The sequence below is a fragment of the Maylandia zebra genome, linkage group LG4, assembly GCF_041146795.1.
Source record: "Maylandia zebra isolate NMK-2024a linkage group LG4, Mzebra_GT3a, whole genome shotgun sequence".
Classification (NCBI taxonomy): domain Eukaryota; kingdom Metazoa; phylum Chordata; class Actinopteri; order Cichliformes; family Cichlidae; genus Maylandia; species Maylandia zebra.
In genome coordinates this window covers 21,420,742-21,444,374 of record NC_135170.1, presented here as the reverse complement: position 1 = coordinate 21,444,374, position 23,633 = coordinate 21,420,742, and the positions used below count along the sequence as shown (strand labels likewise).

At 40.8% G+C, this 23,633-nt stretch overlaps 1 protein-coding gene across 2 annotated transcripts in view; it reads right to left on the bottom strand.

Moving 5' to 3' along the window:
• Nucleotides 1-715: 715 nt before the first annotated feature.
• Nucleotides 716-23,633, bottom strand: part of prkcab (protein kinase C, alpha, b) — a 117,005-nt gene continuing 94,087 nt past the window's right edge. Inside the window, exons 8-18 of one of the 2 annotated variants that reach the window (XM_004558316.6) lie at nt 20,741-20,834; nt 18,994-19,023; nt 15,307-15,447; nt 15,031-15,204; nt 14,418-14,509; nt 12,456-12,518; nt 11,567-11,705; nt 9,608-9,688; nt 8,295-8,402; nt 5,505-5,645; nt 716-3,187 (exon numbers count right to left, since the gene is read on the bottom strand). In XM_004558316.6, coding sequence (XP_004558373.1) covers nt 3,023-3,187; nt 5,505-5,645; nt 8,295-8,402; nt 9,608-9,688; nt 11,567-11,705; nt 12,456-12,518; nt 14,418-14,509; nt 15,031-15,204; nt 15,307-15,447; nt 18,994-19,023; nt 20,741-20,834 — 1,228 coding nt within the window. In that variant the 3' untranslated portion in view covers nt 716-3,022. The remainder of the gene's footprint in view (nt 3,188-5,504; nt 5,646-8,294; nt 8,403-9,607; nt 9,689-11,566; nt 11,706-12,455; nt 12,519-14,417; nt 14,510-15,030; nt 15,205-15,306; nt 15,448-18,993; nt 19,024-20,740; nt 20,835-23,633) is intronic. The other variant, XM_004558317.6, reaches the window with a different exon arrangement.

The following is a 23,633-nucleotide window of genomic DNA, read 5'->3' as shown; positions in this document are numbered from 1 at the left end:
TCTGAGTTACTGTTAGCTTCTTGTCAGCTCAAATCAGACTGTCAGTTCTCCTCTGACCTCTGGCATCAACAGGGATTTTTTTTTTCAGAGCACTGCAATGTCTATAAGTCTAAACGTGCTGCCCTATGATGGGCTGATTAGATATTTACAGTGTCCAGATGAACCCAATAAAAGCGCCAGTGGCACTAGTTGGTTCAGTTTTTTGTTCTGCCTCTTTGTTAGCAGTCTAGTGACCACAGATTTTATGATATCGTTTTTTATGGATCATCTTCAAACTTCACAACAGTATTCGAGGCCTTGGGGAACAGTGTGTACAAAACACACAGCGATGTGAAAACAATGCGGCATAATGTCATTCATGCGCTTGCTACTTTAGGCATTTCAGCGTGAGACAAAAATACTATGAGGCAAAAGTGAGAACCAGGAAATTTACTGCAATAACTTGAGCTGTGAGTCACACTGCCCGAGTGTAGGCCTGTGGTATGCCACCGCTATTAACTCTGGCAAAGGAGAACTTAAACCATAAAATCTAAACCTAAGGTAAGAAAACAAATGAATGATATCCAGTAGGTCAAATTACCCTCCTTCAAAGCAAGAGAAAGCCTGCGTGTGCCGTTGACATGTGACATGATGTAAACACAGATTAACACGTGACCACTAAGAGCTACGATACAGAGTTAGAAGAAAAAGTCCACAATGAAAAAGAGCGAAGGAATATTTTCATTTTCATACTTTATTTATGCACAGTATCCGTCATACCACAAATAACAGAGGAACGAGAAGAATCAGGTTAACAAAAAGCAAGGGCAGTGAAAGGAAACATACAAACATCCCTGTGGCTCTAACTGTAGCCTGTAGTGGTTCTGTACCCTGACTAGCCCAACTTATGATGATCTCTGTTAAGGGGTTGTTTTTGTTTTTAAATCCCTCTTTCAGTTCAGATTCTCAATGTGAGACATGTAAACACACAGATTAAACGTAGAGATCTCATTTTGGTCCTGATATATGTGACAGCTGCAGGGCTTAAAAGCTGTGGTAAAAAGTCTTCCTTAATTTGGCAGTTCATTTTGAAGATTCACTGTTTTAATTTGTACATATTGGTAATTAAAACACAAACAAAAAAAAAACAAAACAAAAAACCCCAAAGAAATACAGAAATAAACAAACTGCTTGACGCACCTGACTGAAATCAAAAAAAGACTGTTTGGCACCGGTAAACAAAAAGCCATTAGAAGCAATTTACACACATTTGTCTGCTTATATTTCAGCATTTTAGCCAAACAGGTCCGGCTACATGACAGCGAAACTGGGAAGAGACATGAAAGCGCACAATGCTGCTTGGACTGGGATGGTGGGGGTTTGTCTAATTCTGCGCGGTAAGGTGGGAAACTTCATGCTCCACACCAGGCATCTCTGTATTTCATGCAAGGGGTCGTTCTCATGCTTAGATCAGGCCTCGCCTCACGCATGCACACACGATATATATAAAGAATGGACGTATTTCGGCCCCGCAGGAAGGGCTCTGAAATCCTCATTAGCATTAACGTGGTTTAGTTACATAAGGAGTCAGCCCTGAGACGACCAAGGCAAGAGGGCATTCAACAGTTCCACGCACAGTAAGTGCTGCATATTCTCTATATGACACTGAGTAGAAAACAATGGATAAGTAGTGGAAATACATATAACAAGGTTTGCTGATACCAAAGCTACCAAAGATTCAGCCAAATGTTATATATCTCTTCTTAGGGCTAATCTAAACATAGAAATGTCCGAACCGTCTACGGTAATAAAAGCACATTCAGTTCGTAGTATAAAATCTGCAAGTAGCTCGTCGCTTCGAAACATATTTACATAAAAGACCCCCCAGAAACGAATAAATAAAACAAAAACACGGTCGACTCACGACAGAGGGGTTAGACGTCGCTCTGAACGTAAAAGCTGTCTTTTAAACAGAACATTAAAACAGGGACAAACCCCCTTTTTTTGTTTTTCCCAATTAGGACCCTCTCTTTAGAAGAAAACGTACGACAGTTATATATCAACGCTGTTTATATCGTAATACTAAACTTTACAATGATACCAGACGTGTAATGCATCCTAGAGTCTACTGCTCGTACAGAGTCAGAAAATAAGCATGCAACAGAGATTTGCTTTGTGCATATGGAAAATAGCATCGTTATCATTCAAAACACTGTGACTCTTTAGCCACACTTTTCTGACCCTATAGCCACTGTAGGCAACATCTGTTGCATTGAAAAAACCTAGACAGTTTGTAACTGTAGCACAGTTTGATTCAGCTTCTCCATGTCAGGTTAGGTATACTGTAGTTTTACATGAGCTACAAAACAACAGATACAAACAGCCCCTGTTTAAGGGTTTCGGTTATTTTTTTTCACTGGGAAAAAAAGGCCAGAGGAGGAAGAGTGGAGAAAAAAACACTACAAGGACAGCAATAGAAATGTGTTATTCCACTTCTACTTTGGCACACAGTATACTACCTCTTTTTTTGTTTGTTTCTTTTAGTATATAAATATAATTTACACATGTAGCAGTTCAGAAGTAGATAAAGCCGGGACAGAGCAGAAAAAATAGGTTCCGTATTTGTTGTGCATTGCAGCTCTTTGTGTGGTGACATGGGGGAAGCATGAGAGGTGGGATGAGCTGGAAAACTGATTAAATACCTAAAGAGATAGTAACTGATACTGACACATATTTGTTCACAAGGTAAAGGCTGCGGGTCTGGAAAAAGAGGCAGAGAGTTAGAATAAAAGAACATACTGTGAGATGTTTGGGAAAGCGATTCTCTTTAGATTGTACATATATGGTTTTCACACTTTGCTCCTCTCTCCTCGGTCATTTCTCGATGCGGGTGTTGATAGCTAGTAGACGGAGCACTGCGGAGGATGAATCGAGTCTGTTGACAGCGGGGTGTTTGGTTGAGACCGGAAAGAACCTGTATACAGTGACAGTCATTCTTTTTTTGTGTGGTTTTCCTTCTTTAAAATCTCCGTTCTCTCTCTCCTCATACCACGCTGTGCAGGGATGGATGGAGGAACTGAGGGTTGATGTAGGAAAAGCCGGCGAACTCGCCCTGGTCGATGTTGGCAATGACCAGCTGGTCCGGAGGGGTGAGGACGGGTTGGGTACGCGTGAAAAACTTGTCAAAGTTTTCTGCTCCTTTGCCGCACTGAAAGAGATAAATAAAAAAAAGGGATGTCAGATGCAGAAAAGGGTCAGTTATCTTTTTGATCACCGGGCAGTAAAAAGCTGGTTAACAGTAACAGGATTGGAGTGGCATGATGAAAGGCGCTTCCTCGCTTTCGTTAGAAAGCTTCACAACAGTCCCAGGGAAGGGGTGCAGGAAAATGTCAAAGCCTGATGTGTAGCCGGGCAGATGCTGTAATTAGATTAGGAGCTAACCCTAAGCACCCACAGTGGAGGTCATTAGCATCGGTTTGTGGCCCCGCTCGGGGCTTTCATGTGTCTAAGCTGCTGAATATATATACGGTTATAGCCGTGTGTTGTGCACAGTCACGACACTTACAGGAAAATGAGATGAATTCACTCTGAATGAATAATCCACAACAAAAACAAACCTGTAGTGCATTTCAGAGCCTGCTGTTCCCAACGCATTTTCCTCAGGAGACATATCAGCATGTGAGGCATTTTCAGCTTCTTCTATAATATTACAGAAGCCAAACCATAAAGGCTCAGATGGAGGCTTTGTTTGGCAGTCCCTTCAGACCAATTAATGACACAGTGTACGAGATCACAACTGTGATACACCGCATAGCCCCCTGAATGGATGGATCTGCTTTTAGCAGTGTTTTCCTCCCCCTTGTGTGAGGAGAGGCAGACACATCCGCTGTGCAACCCGGCATCTATCAGGGCCTTTGTGTGGAAGTGAAGGGGAACTCTGCTCTTGGAGAGCTATTTTTAATCATTGGTGGCAGCGGTTGTGTTGCTTCAAGCGCTGTAGGCAGCGAGGGGATGGAGCACGTGGGGGTCCGCAAACAGAGAATGGAGCGTTTGTGGTGACAGCAGGATGTTTAGGTGTCAGCAGCAGGCAGCGGGGCAGGTGGCTGCAGCTGGGGGGCAGGTGGCTGCAGCTGGGATGCAGCCTTCAGTTCTTCAGAGTGCATATAAACCACAACACCAGCTGGAGGTGAACGAGAATACAAACAAAAGACGAGTGTTTGTTTTTTATGTTTGTGTTCTTTAGAATTGTTTAGGTCCCACTTTGCATGATTTATTTGAATTTATTGTTTTTTTGTGGGGCTTTTTTGCCGAAAGGTGAATAAACCCCCAATAAATAATTTAACGTTGCTGCTTTACGATCATTTGTGATATTATACTAGACCATGTAAACACCAATCAAATCTTTCTGCATCTGGAAATATTCACCTGAAGGAACAGATTTCACGAAATGCAACATAGAAACAAAAAAATACAACAAAAGGTGTTTTTTCCGTTTAGCTCAGCTGGAGCCATGTATTGATAAAAAGAAGCTGAGGCAAAGATGAAATGATAGAACGTGTCACTAAATGCACAAAAAAATATATGTTTTAAAAAAGCACCAAACAAACTAATTCACCTCCAAGTATGTGTTGAATTCATAAAATTCTACTAACACATAAAATCACATAATAAGTAATTATCCGGGAAATTTCCAGAATAAAACAAAAATATATTAACGCATTAGTGCCAAATATTATAGGAAGGATTAAGCAAACTGACAGTGCAGGTTGTATTTCTGGGCTTTTTCACTCATTTTCAGTGATGTCCTTGTACCCGAACATTTTCAGGGGAATATTTTTAATTTTTTAATCCATTTAACTTTGACCTATAAATGATTTAAGTGTTAAAAACGGGCATCTAACTCAATGAACGAAGCAGTGTTTTGTTTACACATTACAGACAATTTGGAAGATAATTCATTTTAAATGTAAATCAGTAGCATCCAGGCTTACTTTTCCAAACTTTTGGTTCAAATCATCGCCAATATGCATGGAGGAGGTCAGGATGGAGTGGCTGCATTTCAGCCAGCGATGTTGGGAATTTTGTCAAAATTGTTCAAATTATTAATTTTTGATGCACTATGCAATGCAAATCTGAGAAGCAGAAGAAGCGTGGGATCATCTTGACAGAGAACAGAACAAAAGGCAGCCAACATTCAAAGAAAAGCTTTGAATGTCTTTCAAGAAGCCTCGAGAACTATTCCTGAAGACTAATGAAAGGAATGACAAGAAAGCTGAGAGTTCAGACTATGTTTAAGAATAAAGGTGGTCAAACCAAATGTTGACTTTCAAGGTCGTTAGAATTACACAAATTCTTTCTTAGCCTTATATACAGGATTTTCATGCATGTTTGTATATTTTATTAGTTGCAACTATTTCCAATTTTCCTAGTAAAATATAAAGAGATGAGGGGTGGCTTAAGACTTTTGCACAGCACAGCTTCAGTGTTGTTCTTTCATGTTGGAAGCACACTCAGCCTCCACTCACCACTTTGGGTTTAAATGGTGGCTGGATCTCTCTGTTGGCCAGGCGCTCCCAGTCGATGCGTCTGAAGAAGGCCTGCTCTCTGATGTCTCTCTCACCCTCCAGGCCACAGCCGAGACGCTTTGAGGGGTGCTTGGTCATCAGCTGGTGACAAACGGAGGAAGAAAAAGAAGAGATGGAGGCAGCTTGAGGGGAAGAAGGTAAAAATAGGACAGCAGGAGGACTGTGAAAGGATCTTAAAAACGTAAATATAGAAATGGCATATTTTGAATCCTTGCTTCCATCGGCAACATTATGCAGAGCCAGACTGACACTCAACCAGCTTATATATAGTTACAAGCAATCACGCCACCTTTTCATCGCTGCTTTTTTTTTTCTGAATCAACAGCCGCTTTTAATTTCAACTGTGAATCATTTGTTGCAAATGAAATGTGAAGAAAACAATAAGAGGGGTCAGGATAGTCTCTCTCGTCAGCGGCTCTGAGACGATGAAAGATATTTATAGTGGCGGGACGCAGCCACAGGATGTAATATCATAATAAATGAAGGCGGGTGTGTTATTAAAAACTCAATCAGACCGCGCTTGAATCTTAATAGAATTGTCTCCGGTTTCTAAATTTGCTGTGAAAACTCATTTCCATGTTGGTAAACAATCATAATAATGACGACCTTGATGCCAACTTGACTGTGATGATGTCAAAGTCCCCAGGTGTGAGAAAAAACCCCAGGTGGTCACTAAATAAAGGGTTAGTGTTGAAAGCCATGGAAATCGGTGATTTGGTGCATTTTTCCACATAAATGTTAGTGTGAAAAATTATTTCCTGCTACAGTGAAGCAGCATATTCTTAAAAAGGATCCTTAAAAATGACTGGTAATATTTATAATGTATTTACATCACTGTGGGCCGTGTTGCTAGGCAATCGAGCACAAGTCGGATTGCGTCACCGATTTAAGAAAATGCAAAAAAGGTTAAAAGTAGCTTAAAGTTGCTTGTTTGGTGTAACAGTGTATGTCTGGTTCGAGAAACAAACCCTGACGATGACAAGTTGTACTGCTGTTACCAAAACTGGTCCAAACTGGGAGTCATTTTCCAGGCGTGGAGGGTGTAATGAAAAACATGGGACACATTTGCTGTTGCAGTGTTCTGTCTCTACAGTTTTTTATTGCACTTTTATCAAAGTGCAATAAAAAACTGACTGGAGATCCCATGAGGAAGAGCATCTAAAGCAATGTTTTTTTTAGCTACAACATGCTTGTACCATATTGGATCCCCTTTTGCTTTAATTCTTTGTCGCATAGATTCAAAAAGGTGTTGGAAACACTTTCGTGTTGACATGATGGTATCACCCAGTTGCTGCAGATTTGTCGGCTGCACATGCTTGACGAGAATCTACCGTTTCACCACATCCCAAAGATGCTCTACTGGATTGAGATCTGGTGACGGTGGGGGTCATTTCAGTACATTGCATATATTGTCATGTTCAAGATTATTTGAGCTTTGTGACATGGCACCACCACGCTGGTGGAAGCGGTTTTTCAGGTAGTACTCAGGTGTGGCGTTTAAAAGATGCTCAGCTGAAACTAAGGTGGAAGAGTGTACTAGGAAAAATATCCCCCTCACCGCTATATCACCACCAGCAGGCGGAATCACCGATAAAGCAGGATGAATCAAGGCTTTCTTGTTGTTTATATCAAACTCTGAGCCTAATATCAGAATAGTGCAGCAGAAACTGAGACTCAGACCAAGCAACAGTAACAAGCTGTACCCTTCATATTTTTTGTTGACAGGAGTGGAACACGATGTAGTCGTCTGCTACAAGTTTCAACACGTTGCACATTCAGAGATGTTTTTCTGCAGCTTTTGAAGTAGCTTGAGTCTAACGAATGACTATTTCAGTCATTGCTCACAGGATATTTTCTCTTTTTCTCTGTAAATCTACATTTCTAAATGCTCTGAGTTAATGCCATGTTATTGCTGATTAGGTATTCCTGTTAATGAGCAGTTAATGAAGTGGTTAGTGAGTTAAATCTGCAATAACTGTACAATGCTATCACGTCAATATGGACCAAAATCTGTGAGGAATGTTTCCAGGATCTTGATGAATCTATGACATGAAGAAATAAGGCAGCTCAGAAAAGGAGGTCCAATTTCTGTTTTCTAGTTTGATCACTCATGTCTGACATGCCTCTGATGTTCAGTGTTTGGGTTGTCAGCAGCACGTAACACCAACTTAGAGTGGATAAAAATAATAATACTATACACTAACTACGATAACTATAAGTGTCCAGTAAGTATGTCTACAATGGCAGCAAACAAGTAATTACTGTATAGCAGCTGCTCCAGGGTAGAGCAGTGGACTCTCTGAGAGCAACGTTTGAGCTTAAGGGGTTAAAAGCTTTTGTGTCCAACAGATCAGACAGGATTCTTTGTTTCATGATTTGAGCTTTGATAAATATAACATAATATTTTTTCATTAAATCATACCCGACTCTTGCACACGACAGCTACTGAAACCAGCTTTCTGTTATATCCTATATCATTATACCCTGGAGGTTCAGCTACCAGTAGCAGAGCGGTGTCCTGTGAAGTGAGATTAATGACTTACCGAGCTGTGTCGAGCTTAAAGCCAGAGTTTTCTGTGGCTCTACCTGGCTAAACCTTTTTACTGTGGATCTGGTACTAATTGAATCTCAAGCCTTCTGCTCAAGGAGTTCTCTTAACAAATAAACAGATTTAGCAAAGAAGCAGGAGCCTTTTATCTGAAGTCCTTTGGCCTTTTACACAATACTTACTCCTTTGCAGATGGACACAGCTTCTTTAGACATGGACTTGGGGTAGGACACATTGTGCTCCATGATAGACTGGAAGAGCTCGTCCTCGTCTTCTCCATCAAACGGCGGCTGAAGAGAACAGAAGCAGTGTCGGAGAGTTCAGACAAAAGATGATGATGATGATGATAATGAAGATGACGATTTGCAGCTTGTTATGTGGAAGACACTTAGGCGGCAACTCTGGCAGGTGAAGGTGATTCGCTGTGGTGTTAAGTGTGTTATGAGGCGTTGCTATCTCTGTAAGCTGTTGTTGTACTTACGGTTCCTGTGTGGTTCACTCCAGGTTACTCAAAGCAGCGACACGTCTTATGAGCGGTAAACAAACAGCAAATCCTGGTATAACAGTTTATGTGATTGTTTTCAAGCATGAACCACCTAAACTAAGAAAAATGTCTTCCTCCAGACTGTTGCCTGGAAACTGGAAACCTTTTATTCACACCTTAAGTATCTGAGCCAAGGTAACTTGCGATTTCTTTTTCCAAGGACACACACTGGTTATAATAATAAGACGAAATATTGCAGTGCTTTGCTGCAGTCACTTTTAATCTTCAATCAAAACCAAACTATTCACAGAGATATTGTGAGGCTTCTCACTATTCTCTTTCATTTCTGAGCATTGGGAAGATAATTACTTGTCATTCCCCCTGTCTCTCTTTTTCTTCAACAAATTGCTCGTCTTTCATTAATACAGCTGGAGCCACTTCAGCTAGCTGCTGTTTCCGTCATCAGTTAATCTGATTACTATGCTAGCCGATCTTAATTAATTAATTTTCATCTAAAATGTCAGAATATAGAGAAGGAGAAAATGCCCCACAGTTTCCTAGAGATTGAAGGCACATCTCGAAATCTCTTTGTTTAAAGCAGATGGTCAGTGGCGTAGTACAGGAGCTCATCGGGCTCATCATGCCTCAAAACTCACAGGTTACTATAATGTGTGGAGTAAAGAAAGAAAGTGATAAGCTTTGTTGCTTTGTGGGAAGAAAAAACTCTGGAAACTCTGGCAGAACCAGGAGGAGGGTCAGCCATGTGTTCCATCCAAAGTGGGATGGATGCTAGCTTTCCTAACAAGACCAGGTTTTCCAGGGGAACAGCCAATAAGACTTCAAGAAATCAGAGATCCAAATGACTGCAGGAAACGCTTTGAATGCAGGCTGTGCTTGAGTGGCAGCTAATATTAAAATGTGAGCTATATCTGATTAACTTGCAACAGGTTTAAGCACAATTTTAGGAATACATTTGTAAGTACAACTGGTGCATGAAAAACAACGCATTACCTGTCCTGCCAGCATCTCGTACAGAAGAACTCCATAGGCCCACCAGTCCACTGATTTCCCATAAGGCTGGTATGCTATAATCTGAAAGTAATGAGAAAAGAAAATATATTCAAAAAGTGGAATAACTGTGAGGGCATGAAGCAACAACATCCCTGCTGTCAAAATCCTTTTCTAACCTGCCTTTATTCTGTCACTGCTGCTCGACTCTGTTCAGAAAAAGGTGACGACTGCAGTGTTGTACTGTATGCAACCAAAGGCAGACACAGTGAACGTATCAGAGAAAAGTGAACAAGCAAATCAACCGCCATTAAACACATTCAGCTATTCCGAGCTTCCATAACAAAAGCGTTTTCTCCTACCATCCAATTTGCCATCCCACAACTGCCTCCCACACACAGACTACACACGCGAAATGATAATCACGGAGACGCAAAAGCAACGCGCTAAAGCACAGCTGCACACAAACGCAGCAATTTATGCAGCTCCCAAAGTTATAATTTGTAGCTTGGCTTTCTTGGGAGATAAACCCACAGCCATGCGAGGTGCAAATGTTTACATCTTTCTCTGGATTCATTAACTTAAGAAAAAAAAAATACAGTTTAGAGTTAAAGCCTTGTCAATCTCTGTCAATGTTCCTGCATATTTAATGATTTAGAAAGTTATTAATATGTGGTGTTATTTTAGCAGGTGGAGTAGTAGTCAGGAAGTTTAAAAAAAAGAAAACGACTAAGAGTAAGGGCTTCCCTCACCTCCCACCTGGGAGATGCTCCCCTCTGAATCATTGCAGACAGATTGTATATATACGTATATATGCGTATGCATGCACATAATACTAAACACATAATCACACATTTCATCACCCTGAGTGACTCATCTCCTCCTTTTACTCTTAACTCTATTTCTGTTCCTTTTATTAGTGATCTGAAGTCTTTCTCTTTCCGAGCATCCACCCACAAATAATATTTTCTTTGAGCATCTGATTTCATGAGCCTCAGAGCAGCTCCGGTGCTCCTTGTCGTGATGAGTGTGAGTGGTTAAAAAAAAGAAAGTGATTAAAAAAAAAGCCCATCACAGATCACTTAAACGACTCTCACAGGCTTGAGAGATGTCTTGATATCCAAGAAACTTCAAACCATAACGGTGACATGAAGGCACACACCCACATCTTTCTGTTCATTTATTCACACTTTTTAAAAAGCCTGGGCTGACTTTTTAACACATTATTACTCCAATGGTTTCAATCTTTCTCCATAATTCACTATAAGCTCTGTTGGATTCCACAATTCGGTGTTTTTATGCACTCATGAAAGACTTCCAAGGTCTGTTTTTAGAAAAATGAACATTTGAAGTGTTTATATGCACTAAATTTATAAATTGTAAAGTTTTTATGGATTCTTTTTAAACTGTTATATTACTAGTATGGTTAATCTGTGGTGGGCAAAATTAAGTTACATTAAGTTATCAGTGCTAATTTTTTTATTTGTTATCAGAATAGGGAGCTTTTAATTTCATTAATTTGCACATACACAGGTAGAATAATTAAATTCATTCTCCAACCAGCTTGGTCTCACACTGTCCACAGAAACATCGGCTTAAAGCAGCTTGCATGGCTTTATAGGTAATCTGTTTCAAAGCAGGCCTATAGTGCAGTACATGGTAAAAGATATGTTCCCCCTCCACCTAACTACTGTTCTCTTTTTTCAAAGTAGAAATCAAATTTAAAACAGTAAAAATCTCATTTTTCGTTCTACGATTTCAGTCACTGTAATGAAAATGCAAAGTTCAAGTACTGGACAATCAGAAAGACCGACAAAACTCCATTACATTACAGTATTAAACCAATAAGAAAGTCCCCAAAGAACCTGCACAGTAGTAATGTCGTCTTTGTTTTGTTACTCTCATTGTAATCCCTGGGTTTTGTTTTGTTTTGTTGTTGTTTTTTTGTTGCAGACATCTCACCTCCGGTGCGATGTAGTCTGGGGTGCCGCAGAAAGTGCGCGTGGTCATTCCTTCGTACATGTTTTCCTTACACATGCCAAAGTCTGCTATCTTGATGTGGCCCTCGTAGTCCAGCATCACATTGTCGAGCTTCAGATCCCTGCAGCAGAGGCGGCATTTGTGTGAGTGCATTTGTGACTCCTTTAATACTTCTTACATGCGGCTAAGCCAATATTTCTGCACCGTCTCTGAGCAGTTTATCTGCCTGCGGCGTACATCATACACTGAGTAATAAGCAGTAATTTCTAGGTCTGAAATTATTTTCCCATCAGCTTTTTATCTCTATGCTGTCGTTGCTCTTACAATTCAGCCCGCATCTCTGCTTGTGTTTTATGTCTCGATTCTTCATTTTCCTCCCCACCCCCGGCCTTCTGGCGGTTACGTCTGTCACATACTAGACTCTGTATGTCAAGCAGAGCGCTACTCGCATATGAAGAATGAACGTGAGCATTTGGCTGGAGTACTGAAAAGGAGCGGGGTGACCTTGGCCTCCTTCAATCACTTTTTTTTTTTTAGAATTGAGTGATCAGTATGGATGTAATACTGTGGCTTAGGGAAAGACTGACGATCAAGGCATAGCTACATGTCCATTTTAATCTCTTTGTTTAGGGGCTCAGGAGATAGTGCGGGTTATCTACTAACAGGATGGTCAATGATTAAATCCTCGGCTCCTTCCTGATTATCACTGGGAAAGACACTGAACCCCAGGTTGGGCCCGGTGAGTCAATCGTCTGTGCGAATGTGTGTCTGAAGAGGCGATTGAGGCTTGCAGTAAAAAAGTGCTCGAGTGTTAAAATTAAATGCAGTTAGTGATGAAACATCATGACAAGCATCAACACCTGTCACCCACCTGTAGATGATCCCCTTTCGGTGCAAGAAAAACAAACCGACAGCAATCTCTGCGGCATAAAACCTGCAAAATTGAAAAACAGACATAATATACGAGCCATAAAATAGGCTGTATATCTTCCCAAAAGAAAACTGTCTGGGAATATATTAAAGGTTCCCTTTCCCTTTCCCTAAAGAATAATAAATTACAAATCATGGTGACCTGACACTATGAGCAAGCCAGAGTGTGTCACTGAGGGAAAATGCACCAAATAAAAACTTTCAGCTGGGGTTTGTAATGCGTCTTTTCAGCAGACGGTGCTTCGTGTTGTAGATTGTCATTTTTTGTTGCGTTCTTTTTCGCTCTCTTCTGAAAGTAGGCTGTTATATTTCTTGACACCTATTTGACAAGTCTGCTCTGATGGACAGAATGAAAAGAGTTGAAATTACAGAGAAGTGCTTCCTGTGATGGGCGTAGAAAGTATGACTAGCAGCAGTGTGGAGACCACAGATCATGGAGTGTCAATGAAATCCAGCGACAGCAGAGGCAAGCAAAATAACTATTAACCACTTGAAGTGGGGGAGTTAAACTCGTCTCAGCTACGACACGGGTGAAGAATGAAGCATCGCGTTGACTGACGTTTAGTGGAGCTATAAATACCCACGCAACTGAACCAACCGTCAGGTGCAAAGCAGTGTGTAACCAGGTAGACGGGGCTTTAGTCACACTCATATTGTGACAGGAAAGGTGAATGAATGAAAGGTAGTAGTGCTTTTTTCCCCTTGTTGCAGGAATGCACTGATCCAGCGTTTTCAGTTACAATCTGATTCGATATCTGCTGACGCAGAGCCTTCTTCAAGTTTTGGGCGTCAGTACAACAGATCATCTGCCTCCATCTCACCCTAACCCCAGCATCCTCCTCACAGCAACCCTCTGCAAGTCCTCCTTCACTCCATTCATCAGTCTTCTCTGTTGTCTTCCTTATTTCCTCATGCCTAGCAGCTTTATCTTCAACATCCTTCGTCCTGTATATCCACTATCCCTCCTCTGCACATTTGCAAACCTTCTCAGCTTTGCCTCTCTAACCAAATTTCTGTTGCTCTGATCGTTCTGATATACTCATTCCTAATCCTGATCTCCCTTGACGAAAATCTTATTAAGTACCGATCCCAAAATTGAATTAATAAGCCCTAGTCCCCATTGTGAGGAACAGAACGGGAATTATTTTTAAATGTTAAAGGCAGCATTGGGTCCAACTTAAACATGGCCCGAGTTCACAAATTAACTGTTGCAAATAAAAAACAAGTAGGAAGAGAAATTTACTGAACTGCTTTTGTGTTACCAAGACGATGACAGACAAGGCAATCAAAATACATGGAGCCATGCAAATAAAAGCTTATGCAAGAGGATGCACTTTCCCAACGTAGCCACAATAGCTCGTTTTTCAGCCAAAATAAGCTGTTTCTCTTAAGTTCTCTACAAGTATTACCTGTTTACTTTTCTTACTCAAGAAATAAGCTGCCTGTGTAGGTGATACTGCATGTCCAGGCTTCGTCCTCACTCATCTCCCTCCACGCTACATGACATCATAGAACTGAACTGGATAGATAGGGCCATACATCAGCTTAGAGTCACCAGTACAAATACCAGATTGGTGCATCCTGAATACTCAGACACCACTGGCCCATGAGCTGCACCGAGACTCTCTGTTTTCAGCCTTTTATCTAGCATAATCATATTGTTATATTTAAAATATAACATATCTTAGAATCACCTAAAAATAATGTTATTTCAATATGATTTTCCTCTTAATTTGACACTCATCTTGTCAATATGTACCAGGTTAAAAGGAATACTATAGTTCACACATTACTCTACTATAGTACTGGGCATCATTACTGTAAGTATGTGTACTTTTAAATAACTTGACGTGACTATAAAACATGTAAGCTGCCTGCAGGATATCAACATCAACATCCTTACACAGCCTGTGGCTCCTTAAACTTGCCCATACGCTGGATATGATACATGAGGTCTCCTCCGTTAATGTACTCCATCACAAAGTACAACCGATCCTACACACACACAAAAAAAAAGAAGAAAAAAAATTAGTTATTGTCCACGATTACATAAAGATAAACACCTCACACTGTGAATCTGTGCAGATATAATATTCAGTGTCTAAAAGTCTACAGCCATATATCTTAGAGTTACAGTATAATTCAGACTGAATACATTCTTCTATTAAAGCCTGCTGTACAGATTATAGGTCTATATTATAGGACACAAAGGTTTGATCATTAAATATAATTTTATTTAAGGACTTCTTGAGTCACCCGGTCTACGCACAGAGTTGACGTCATACAGGAGGACTTTGTATTCAAAGGGTGGTCTCAGTTCAGTTTCAATTTTCTCTGCAGGAGCACCGTTCAAATAAATGTAAGTAGGAAAAGCAAATATAGACGTAATGACAGACACACACAATAGGACACACAGATTGAGCACTAAGTAACGGCTCCCTTTGTAAATTAAACGGATATTTTTGGAAGTGTGATTAAAAACTTTGACGTCAGCAGGGGCTGAAGTTTCTACACACCACTGTCTGGAAGCAGGAGTGGAGCTGCGTGAGGAAGGGCGGTTTGTCTCTCAGGGCCAAGACTCTCTTCTCCACCATTGTACATTCGACGTCATCGTCCTGGATCACGACATCTTTCTTCAGGATCTTTATAGCGTACAGCTCCTCCGTCGACTTCATCTCAGCCAGCATCACCTGCAACGGGGGGAGACGCCAAGAGCCAAAGCCACCATAAGACAAAGATAAAAAACAAAATCAAGCAAATGAAAAAGCACAGGAGCATCTATTTTCTCTCACCTTGCCGAAGCTGCCCTTCCCGAGCAGAGCCAGGAAGTTGAAGTCATTGAGTCGGACCCGGTCCATATTCCCTGACGGGAAGCTGAACCGCCGGTGGTCTGATGGCGTGATCACTTTCTTACCGTGTCCCAGCTTTGCTTTCTGCAGAGACAGACGTGTGTTAGGATACAGACTGCATTCACTCACATGCCAAATAGAGTCAAATTAGAGTTTGAGCGTGGATAAGGTTTGCACATTTTTGTTTTGTGCTTCAGATTTTGTTTTTGCTTATAAATAACTGTAAGCATGATCCCAGCAAAGTTAAAGAAAAGAACTTAATCACCACCACCTTAATTTGTGACAGTCAAGAGGATGAAGGAAGTATACATGCCACCCGTTGCTGTTGTTTTCCAGTTTATGATAAGATATAAAAATCAGAAAACCATACTGTAACAACTCACAATGTAATACCAACAAAAACATGTCAAAATGTGATAAAAATATCTTTCGGAATGTTTGAAAATGCAACAAATTCTAATAAATTATGGTCAACGTGACAGTTCTTTACACGAAAGCATGCTGTAACATATTTACACCTCATTTAAGGTTACATTTTACAAATGGAGTTTTCGTGATTTGTTACATTTTCAATCTCTCTGGAGATATTTTAAAATGTTTCGCATGCTGACAATCACATTAATGCATGGGAGTTGCTTCTGTAATTGTTAGTTATTACATTGTGATATCGTTACAAAGAACAATGACAGACACATGCATCCATACAAAAAAAAAAGAAAAGAAAAACAGGTTTGCTGCATAATCACAAGAAAATATAAAGTCAAGCTTGTTTAATCCTTCCAGAGCCGACAGTAATCAGCATCTAATTTTTTTCTGGCACGCGTGGCAGTTTCTTTGTTATATTCAAACATCCTCGGTTATTCAGCGAGATCTCACTACTGGTGCATTTTGGGAAACTGTCTGGTGGACAGTCAGCGGGGGTTGCCAGTGTTGTGAGGATCCCTGTTGTTATAATCACTGCTCTGCTGAGCGTCTTTGAACAAAAAAAAGGGGCAATTAGGACCCTGCCAGCTCCCATCACGGGTCCAGCGGTTGTCTGTTTCTGTCAGATGGAGCACACAAAAAACAACAACAAAAAGAAAAACATACAACCAGTGTGAGCCACGAGAGCTGTTTCCAGGACAACCGTTTCTCTACTCTTTACTAAATGTGACGGTATACTTCACTTAATACTTATCACATATTTATTGGACTCGGGTCACGTGGTTTTATGCGTACATCTGGTTAGGTCAGTGAGCAGCTGATTATTCTAAACATTAAGTAGGTATGTCAGTAAACAAGCAGGGCGGGATGAGTGATTTTCATTTTGACCCTGAGTGCCGCCTGATCCACTAATTCACTGCGGTTAATGAATTTCACCTGACAGTCCAAGTGTAATTGAGGTGGAGAGGAGACAACTGTGATGAAAATGAACTGACCAGATATTTGCAGGAGTGCGCAAAAGCGCGGGAGACAGGAAAAATCTAAATAAACAGCAGTCTACAGTCAGCGTGACCACACTCGAGGTTCCCTAGGGTGGTAACTCCACAGCTGAGGTCAGCTCACAGCAGCTCACAGTGCAGGCCAGAGTACAGGCCATATTTAATTTGGAGTTAAAATCTCCCTTTAATTCAATTTTAGGTGTTACAGGCCTAAAAAAAATGTGGAAACAAAAATATGAGATAAAAAATGATGGTTTTATTTTGAAATTGCACACGAAATTGTTTTATGTTGCTAGGTAGATCTGACATGCCGCATTGCTGCTGCTCTTTTTATTAAATAGTAACACATTTGAATAAGACGGTAAACACTAGGTCGTGCTGTTGATTGCAACTGAAGTTCAGCTTCCACCGCTTGCTCCACTGATACCCTTACCTTGGAAGGACACCTAGTGGTCATTCCTCAAACACAAAACTGCACCTATCTAACATGGACCAGCTGCCGGTATATAGCGTATAAAAGAAACCGGCACGTCTCCAACACAAGCACTCACACAATATCGACACAAAGATGCTGTGGCCACACAAAGGTTAGGCAAACCGTTACAAAGCAGCCACTCACTGGTCTCTTAATAAATCTAGGACTGCCACTGTGTTGAGGGATCTGGCATGTGTGAGTGTTCATCAGTGCCTCATATTTTAACATTTAGACTCTTGACTAAAGAGACACTAATAATAAAACTAATTGGAAAGTCTGCCTTTGGGGTTTGTGCCAGTATCTTTCTCAAAAAGACTTAAGAAAACATCATGGATTGGACTTAAAGGTGTTAATCTTGTCTTACAGAGCCTCTCGGTAAACTTCTCTGTGCTCCATAAGTTTACAACAGAGGGACAGACGACAGACTGCTGTCTGCTGTTTGTGTATTAGAAGATATGAGGGACATAAGCTAAAGAGTGTACACGCGGCATCTTTATAATCATAATGAAACTGTTAAAGACTAAAAACACAAAAAGAATTTAAGTCATTCGCTTTCTTTGTTCTTTTATTTTTCATGTTGCTTAAATGTTTTTGAACCTCCTGCATGAAAGATGAAGATGTTGCAGTCAGTTTGGAGCACTTTCTGTAGTTCAGAGATTTTTTATTCTTCTGAGTCATTCTATATATAGCTAATGTCATGTTTTAGCAATCTGAGTTACACAGATCAAGCAGATACTTACCAACATAGTGCTCTGTCTACTTTGCCTTGTGTCCTGTGTTAAGTTTTACAGAGAAACAGAAAACAACTGGAAACAGCAGGCTTTGCTGATTAAAACCGCCCAGTAGATCACTGGCACCAATCATTCCAGTATTAGAGATACTAGCGAGCTGTCTGCACAAAGCCCGTAAGTAATACAGAAGCATCTGCTGCAGCGCTACCAGACTTCAGAGCAGTTTCTTTCCTCAAGCTTCTGATGCTACCGAATCCATCCTCCCGAGGTCAAGATGAAAAATGCCTTCTGTTTTTAAAATTATTCATTCTTTCTTTTATTTATTGATTTATTTGTCTAGTGGCACGAAGGTTCTACATCTACAATTTTGATGTAAAACCCTGGCAGGAATTCATCTATCGTTTTGAATATATTTGTGCACAAAACAAGGATTGTGGATTTTGTCCTTGACACTGGAATAAAAAAGGGGGGATGCATTAATGGGTGGCGTCAGCGGGTGGAGGAATGTTTACTGCAAGCAGAACCCTTCTTTTTTTCCCCACTGCTTGTACCTGACTATTGCTTTAACACAGGCTTGAAAAATTGCGAGCCACTCCTCTGCAGCCATTTGCAAGTGCTGCAAATGTCAGACTTTGCTGATGTGACCTTCAATGCGAACACACCAGGAGTTGTGAAAACCTCAAAATGTGTCATTCATTCATCGTAATGTGTGGTTCGTTTTACTTTATGCTTACATGTGATTATGAGCCTGAGACAAGGAGAGAGTATAAGAGTGCTCGAGAGGAGTTAGAGAAAGAAGACAATTTATTACAAAGGGTCTGTAACAGCAAGCAAATTGGGCAGATTCAACTGTGTGCTGTTGAAAGCCATTGTTAGTAAATCAGATTGATTTGTGGAATCCCAGCAGAGATTCACAAACAATCCTAATTCGGTAAGTAAATTAAGTGCGAGGCAAGCTACAAGTGAGAGAAAAAAAATTAGATGAAGCAGGCAGGGGAGCTACCTTCAGATAGTGGATATTTAACTGGCAGTCCTAGAAGAAAGGAGGAAACTCAAAGGTTAGCCGGTGTGTGCGAGCGTGTGGACAGAGACAAGAGAAGACATTATTCTGATCACTTGTAATCCTAAAATCGTAATTGGCCCGGAAAACAGAGAGATTCCTGCTCTGTCACATCTGTCGCATCCCGCCTTAGTTTCCACGGCAACCGCACAGTCGTGCATAGACGCGAGCCTTGGAGGAAAGTCGAGGTCAGCGTCGTACGGCGTGGAGAGAAAAGAAGCGAAAAAATTAAAAACAAAGCAGAGAGAGTCGGCGCTTTGAGGACTTGCTGTGAGTTTACACAGAGTATTAAAACCTCCGCCTGCCCACGCGCAGGGCTGGACTTTAATAAAACGCCTCTCGCTCTCTGCCGTCTCGGTTTTCCTGTTTTTTTAAAAAAAATCTCTTGCAGTTTTGCACCTGTTTTCATTGCACTGTTCAATATAGCAGCCACCTTAATAATATGGACATAAAGAGGTCGTGAGTTTTATTTAAGGCTGCATGCTGTAAGGTGTTAAAATAATGAACAACCTGCAGTCGACAGCGAGGCCACTAGAGAGCCAACTTAAAGCCTGCTTCCACTGACTTGATTAGAAGGACTGTGCTGGGGCTGCTGCATGCTTATTTCACTTGGCTCTAAACATGTCAATGCGAAACATTTTCAAAGCCTTTAGTCGTGTTTTTAAAGGACTATGCATCGTTTCAGTTTTGAATTATAAAAGTGATGTGGAATCAAATATGTTTAAACATCTTAGTGAGCCTGGAAGCGCAACTGAGGGAGAAATCCAGACGAAAAACATGATTTTCAATTTAAAAAATAATCAAATTTTAGACATCAAGGACTCTTTGACACAGTGTATGAGGGCTTCTTGGGAGTTCTCGTTTTACTCAAATGTTAACATAATAAAAAAACTAAAATTGTTTTTTTTTTTCCAAACATCTTGAACGTTAATGTTTTAAATCTCTGCTGCTGCAAACAGCTTATGGTCAAATCCACTGAGGCCTGGGAAATGTAGCCTCAAAGCTTACCTTTCCAATTCAACAACAAAGCTACCCTCGAGTCAGAGTACAAACCCAGCGGTCCACATGGGATTGTGGCACTTCATGTGCACAAACTTACAGTTTAAACCTCTAAGTGAGCTTTTTTCAATACACACAACTGTTGTCATGCATATTTTATAAATTCTCCTACAGATTTTCTTCTAAAGTAAAACTACCTGTGCCTATGCAGCACTTATTGTATTTCTTGCCTTTTATTTGAAGCCGATTTTCATTTACGATTTTCATAGACTTGTTGAATAGCAGCTTCTGCAGCGAGCACCAGCGTGAGAAAGATAAATTATCATCTGCTGCTGTACTTCCCACATAGGGGTCTCTGGGATTTGCATCCTTCGTTGTCCGGTCTGTCTCCCGCTTCTGCGTGGTCTTATTTGTGCTGCTTGCACCTTCTTGTTTCAGCTCGCCAAGCTTTTAATGCACAGTATACACAATTGTAATTTAAAAAACAAGAGCGCTCATTTGGATGCCGGGAGAAAATGATCTCCCTCTCAGGCGCACAGGGTGAAAAGCACAAGTAGGAACGGGATGAGGTTACCATGGTGACAGGGACACACATTTTGTTAAAATGAGTGCGTACAAGTACAATAGACACGTATGACAAAGGAAATCTAGTTATGCCTTTATTAGAGTTAGAAATCGCGCAGCTCCTCACCTCAAACTTCTGTCGGAGCTCAAGGTTGACATCATCCACCTCGGGAATGGGAACATTGTAGTACTCTCCCTCTTCCTGGTTCAGCAACTTGTACCTGACAGTAAAGAAAGCAGAGAGATGTTTGTCGAAATGTGCAAAAACTGAGTGCATTTATTATTCAGTTTTCAAAACACATCACAATCTTTATTCGACAGAGTGCCTGTTTTTAGATGAAGCTGTTTGCAGACCTGTTCTGTGAGCAGTAAACACTTAGTCACGTGAAATACACAAGACTTTCACAAGACTTTATGTCGTCCTGTGGAAAACTAAGTACGCCCTTACTGCTTAATTAAGTAGGTAAGCAGCAGCCAGGTGGTGCTAATCAAATGCACTTGATTAACTGATTATCAGTAAGTGTGAGGCGCCTCTATAAAAGCAGAATTTTGGGAAGTTTGCTGGTCCGAAACATGCATGTGAGTGTTAACACAATGCTATAATTGTCACGATCCTGGGTCTTTTGACCCTGCGTTTTGAGTTTTAGTTTATGGTTTACGTTTAAGCCCTTCAGGTTTTCTAGTTCATTTTTTATCATGCCATGCCATGTTATAGTTTGTTATTAGATTCCCCTTGTGTCTTCCACCCTTGTTAAGTCTCCCTTGGCCTTTATGTGTTTCATGTCTGTGTCTTACGTTGTCAAGTTCAGGTTGTCATGTCTGCGACTTATGTTTCCTGTTTTACTTTGAAGAGATCTTGTGTTCCTGTGTTCATCGTGTTTAGTTTTACTCTTTCCCTGCGAGTTCATTATGTTCATGCGGGTTGTGCTGTTTTGATCTTTATAGTTATTATTTCCCTAGGTTTCAGTTATGGTTATCATAGGCTTAGTTCTTGTAATATGACTTTCCATGTGTTCCATGTTGTGTCTACTGTGCCTTTCTGTACCATGTTTCAGGTTCCTATGTTCTGTCTCCCCAGTTGCTGTTAAGTTTACATGTTTAGAGTTCAGTCAGTGTGTTTCCTGTTTTACTTTGAAGGTCCGTGTCTCATGTCAGTGTTTCTAGTTTTGCTTCCCTTGTCTCGTCCAGCCCGATTACTCCCAGCTGTGCTCTCCTTCTGTGTCTCATTCCCTCGTTATCCCTCAGTGTATTTAAGCCCTGTGTTTCTCTTTGTCAGTGTCTTAATCTCCCTCATAGTTGTGTGATTCGCCATGTGGTTTCATGTATGAGTTATTTGTAGTTTTCTCAGTTTAGTTTTGTTCTTTGTTTCCTTTCCAAGCCTGCAATAAAGCAGTATTTTGAGTTAACTTTTGTCTCGGTGAGTTTTGTGTTTGGGTCCTTCTCTTCCCTGCACACAGCCGAAACATGACAATAATCTTCCCAGGAGTGGACAGCCGCTGCAAAAATCCATAAAGCACCATTTTAGACTCCACAAGCCTCAGTTACATCATGTTACATATCACAGTTTAGGTTTGGAGTGAACTCCACTGTATACCAAAGTATTCTAGAGGTAAATGTAAGGTAATCTGCCTGACAGCTAAAGCTTGGCCAATGGGAATTTGAGCCCCAGCACAACAGCAAATCTACAACAGCATGGCTTAAAAAGCAAATAATTAAGTGCTGCAATGACCTAGTCAAAGTCTAGACCTCAACCTGTGTGATGGGACCTTAAGAGTGTGTGCATAAATGTCCCCAAACCTCAATGAATAGAAGCAACGTTAAGAGTGAAGAGTGGGAAGACGAGCGGGCCAAAATTCCTCCTTATTGATGTAAGAGAATGACAAAGTCACACAGAAAACAGTTACAACTTATTACTGCTAAAGGATGTATTTAGTTCTCACAGGACTGCAGAGTCCTCCTCTACTTCCAGTATAGACATCTTCCAGCCACTTGTCTAACGACCTGTAATAACCAGTAAAAAAAAATAGCAGCGCGCACACATGCATACAGTACGCCTAAAAATGTTTTGGTCCGGTGTCTCGGAAACTACTGCAGGCATTTCCCAGAGCTTATAACTGTGCTCACAGCAGCAGTCAATCAGACTTGGTTTAGGCTAAGTCGCTGCAGGTATGCTAACATGGTTTATGGAAGAGTCATTTTAACAGGTCTGTGAGTGTGTGTTTATCAGACTGAGACAAAGCAGCCAGACAAAGACGGAGAGGCGAGGAAATGAGTCTAGTAGGTGAAGTTTGTCAGCGTGAGTGGACCTGGCTGCAGATGGCATTTCCGTCTGTTTTACGCACACCCTGCGGCCGTTTTGTTGTGGTCAGTGTCATGTCGACTTTACAAGTTGGCAACCTGCGATGACAAATAAGCTCTATATTAAATAAAGCAGATGATCTACAATATGACGTTTAAAACTAGCTTCCATTGCTGTCTGAGTTTTTGTAAATATGACTTTCCAGTGTTACTGGCACTGACAGAATTTAAAGCTCGTGGTTGTTTATATAAACACAAAGAGACACACGTACGAACTGTATTTTGACTCTTATAAAACAGCGCGGACAAAAGCCAACTAAAAGTGTTCACATTGACCATCCTCCTATTCAGCTCTCTGAACGCCCACGATCATGCACAAACAATGAATGCATGAATGATGCCTGAAAATGAGGCTACTGGACAGTAGTCCTTCCATTCATGCAGTCCTCCAACAGTATAACAGCATGGTGCACATACATAACTGCAGAACTTCCCACAATTATCACAATTATAAGTGGCATCCTCTAACCTGGGATATCATTGGAAATTTGAAGTGTCATTGATAAATACAATTTATTCATTAATGTTTGTAATTGTAAATTGGGTCCATGCATAATTAGGAACACAATGAAGGTATGTAGTGTGTGTGTGTCTGTGTGTGTGTGTGTCACTGGGTTTATTTCCAGACTGTAAATGTATGTGATGTTCACACATGAAACAGT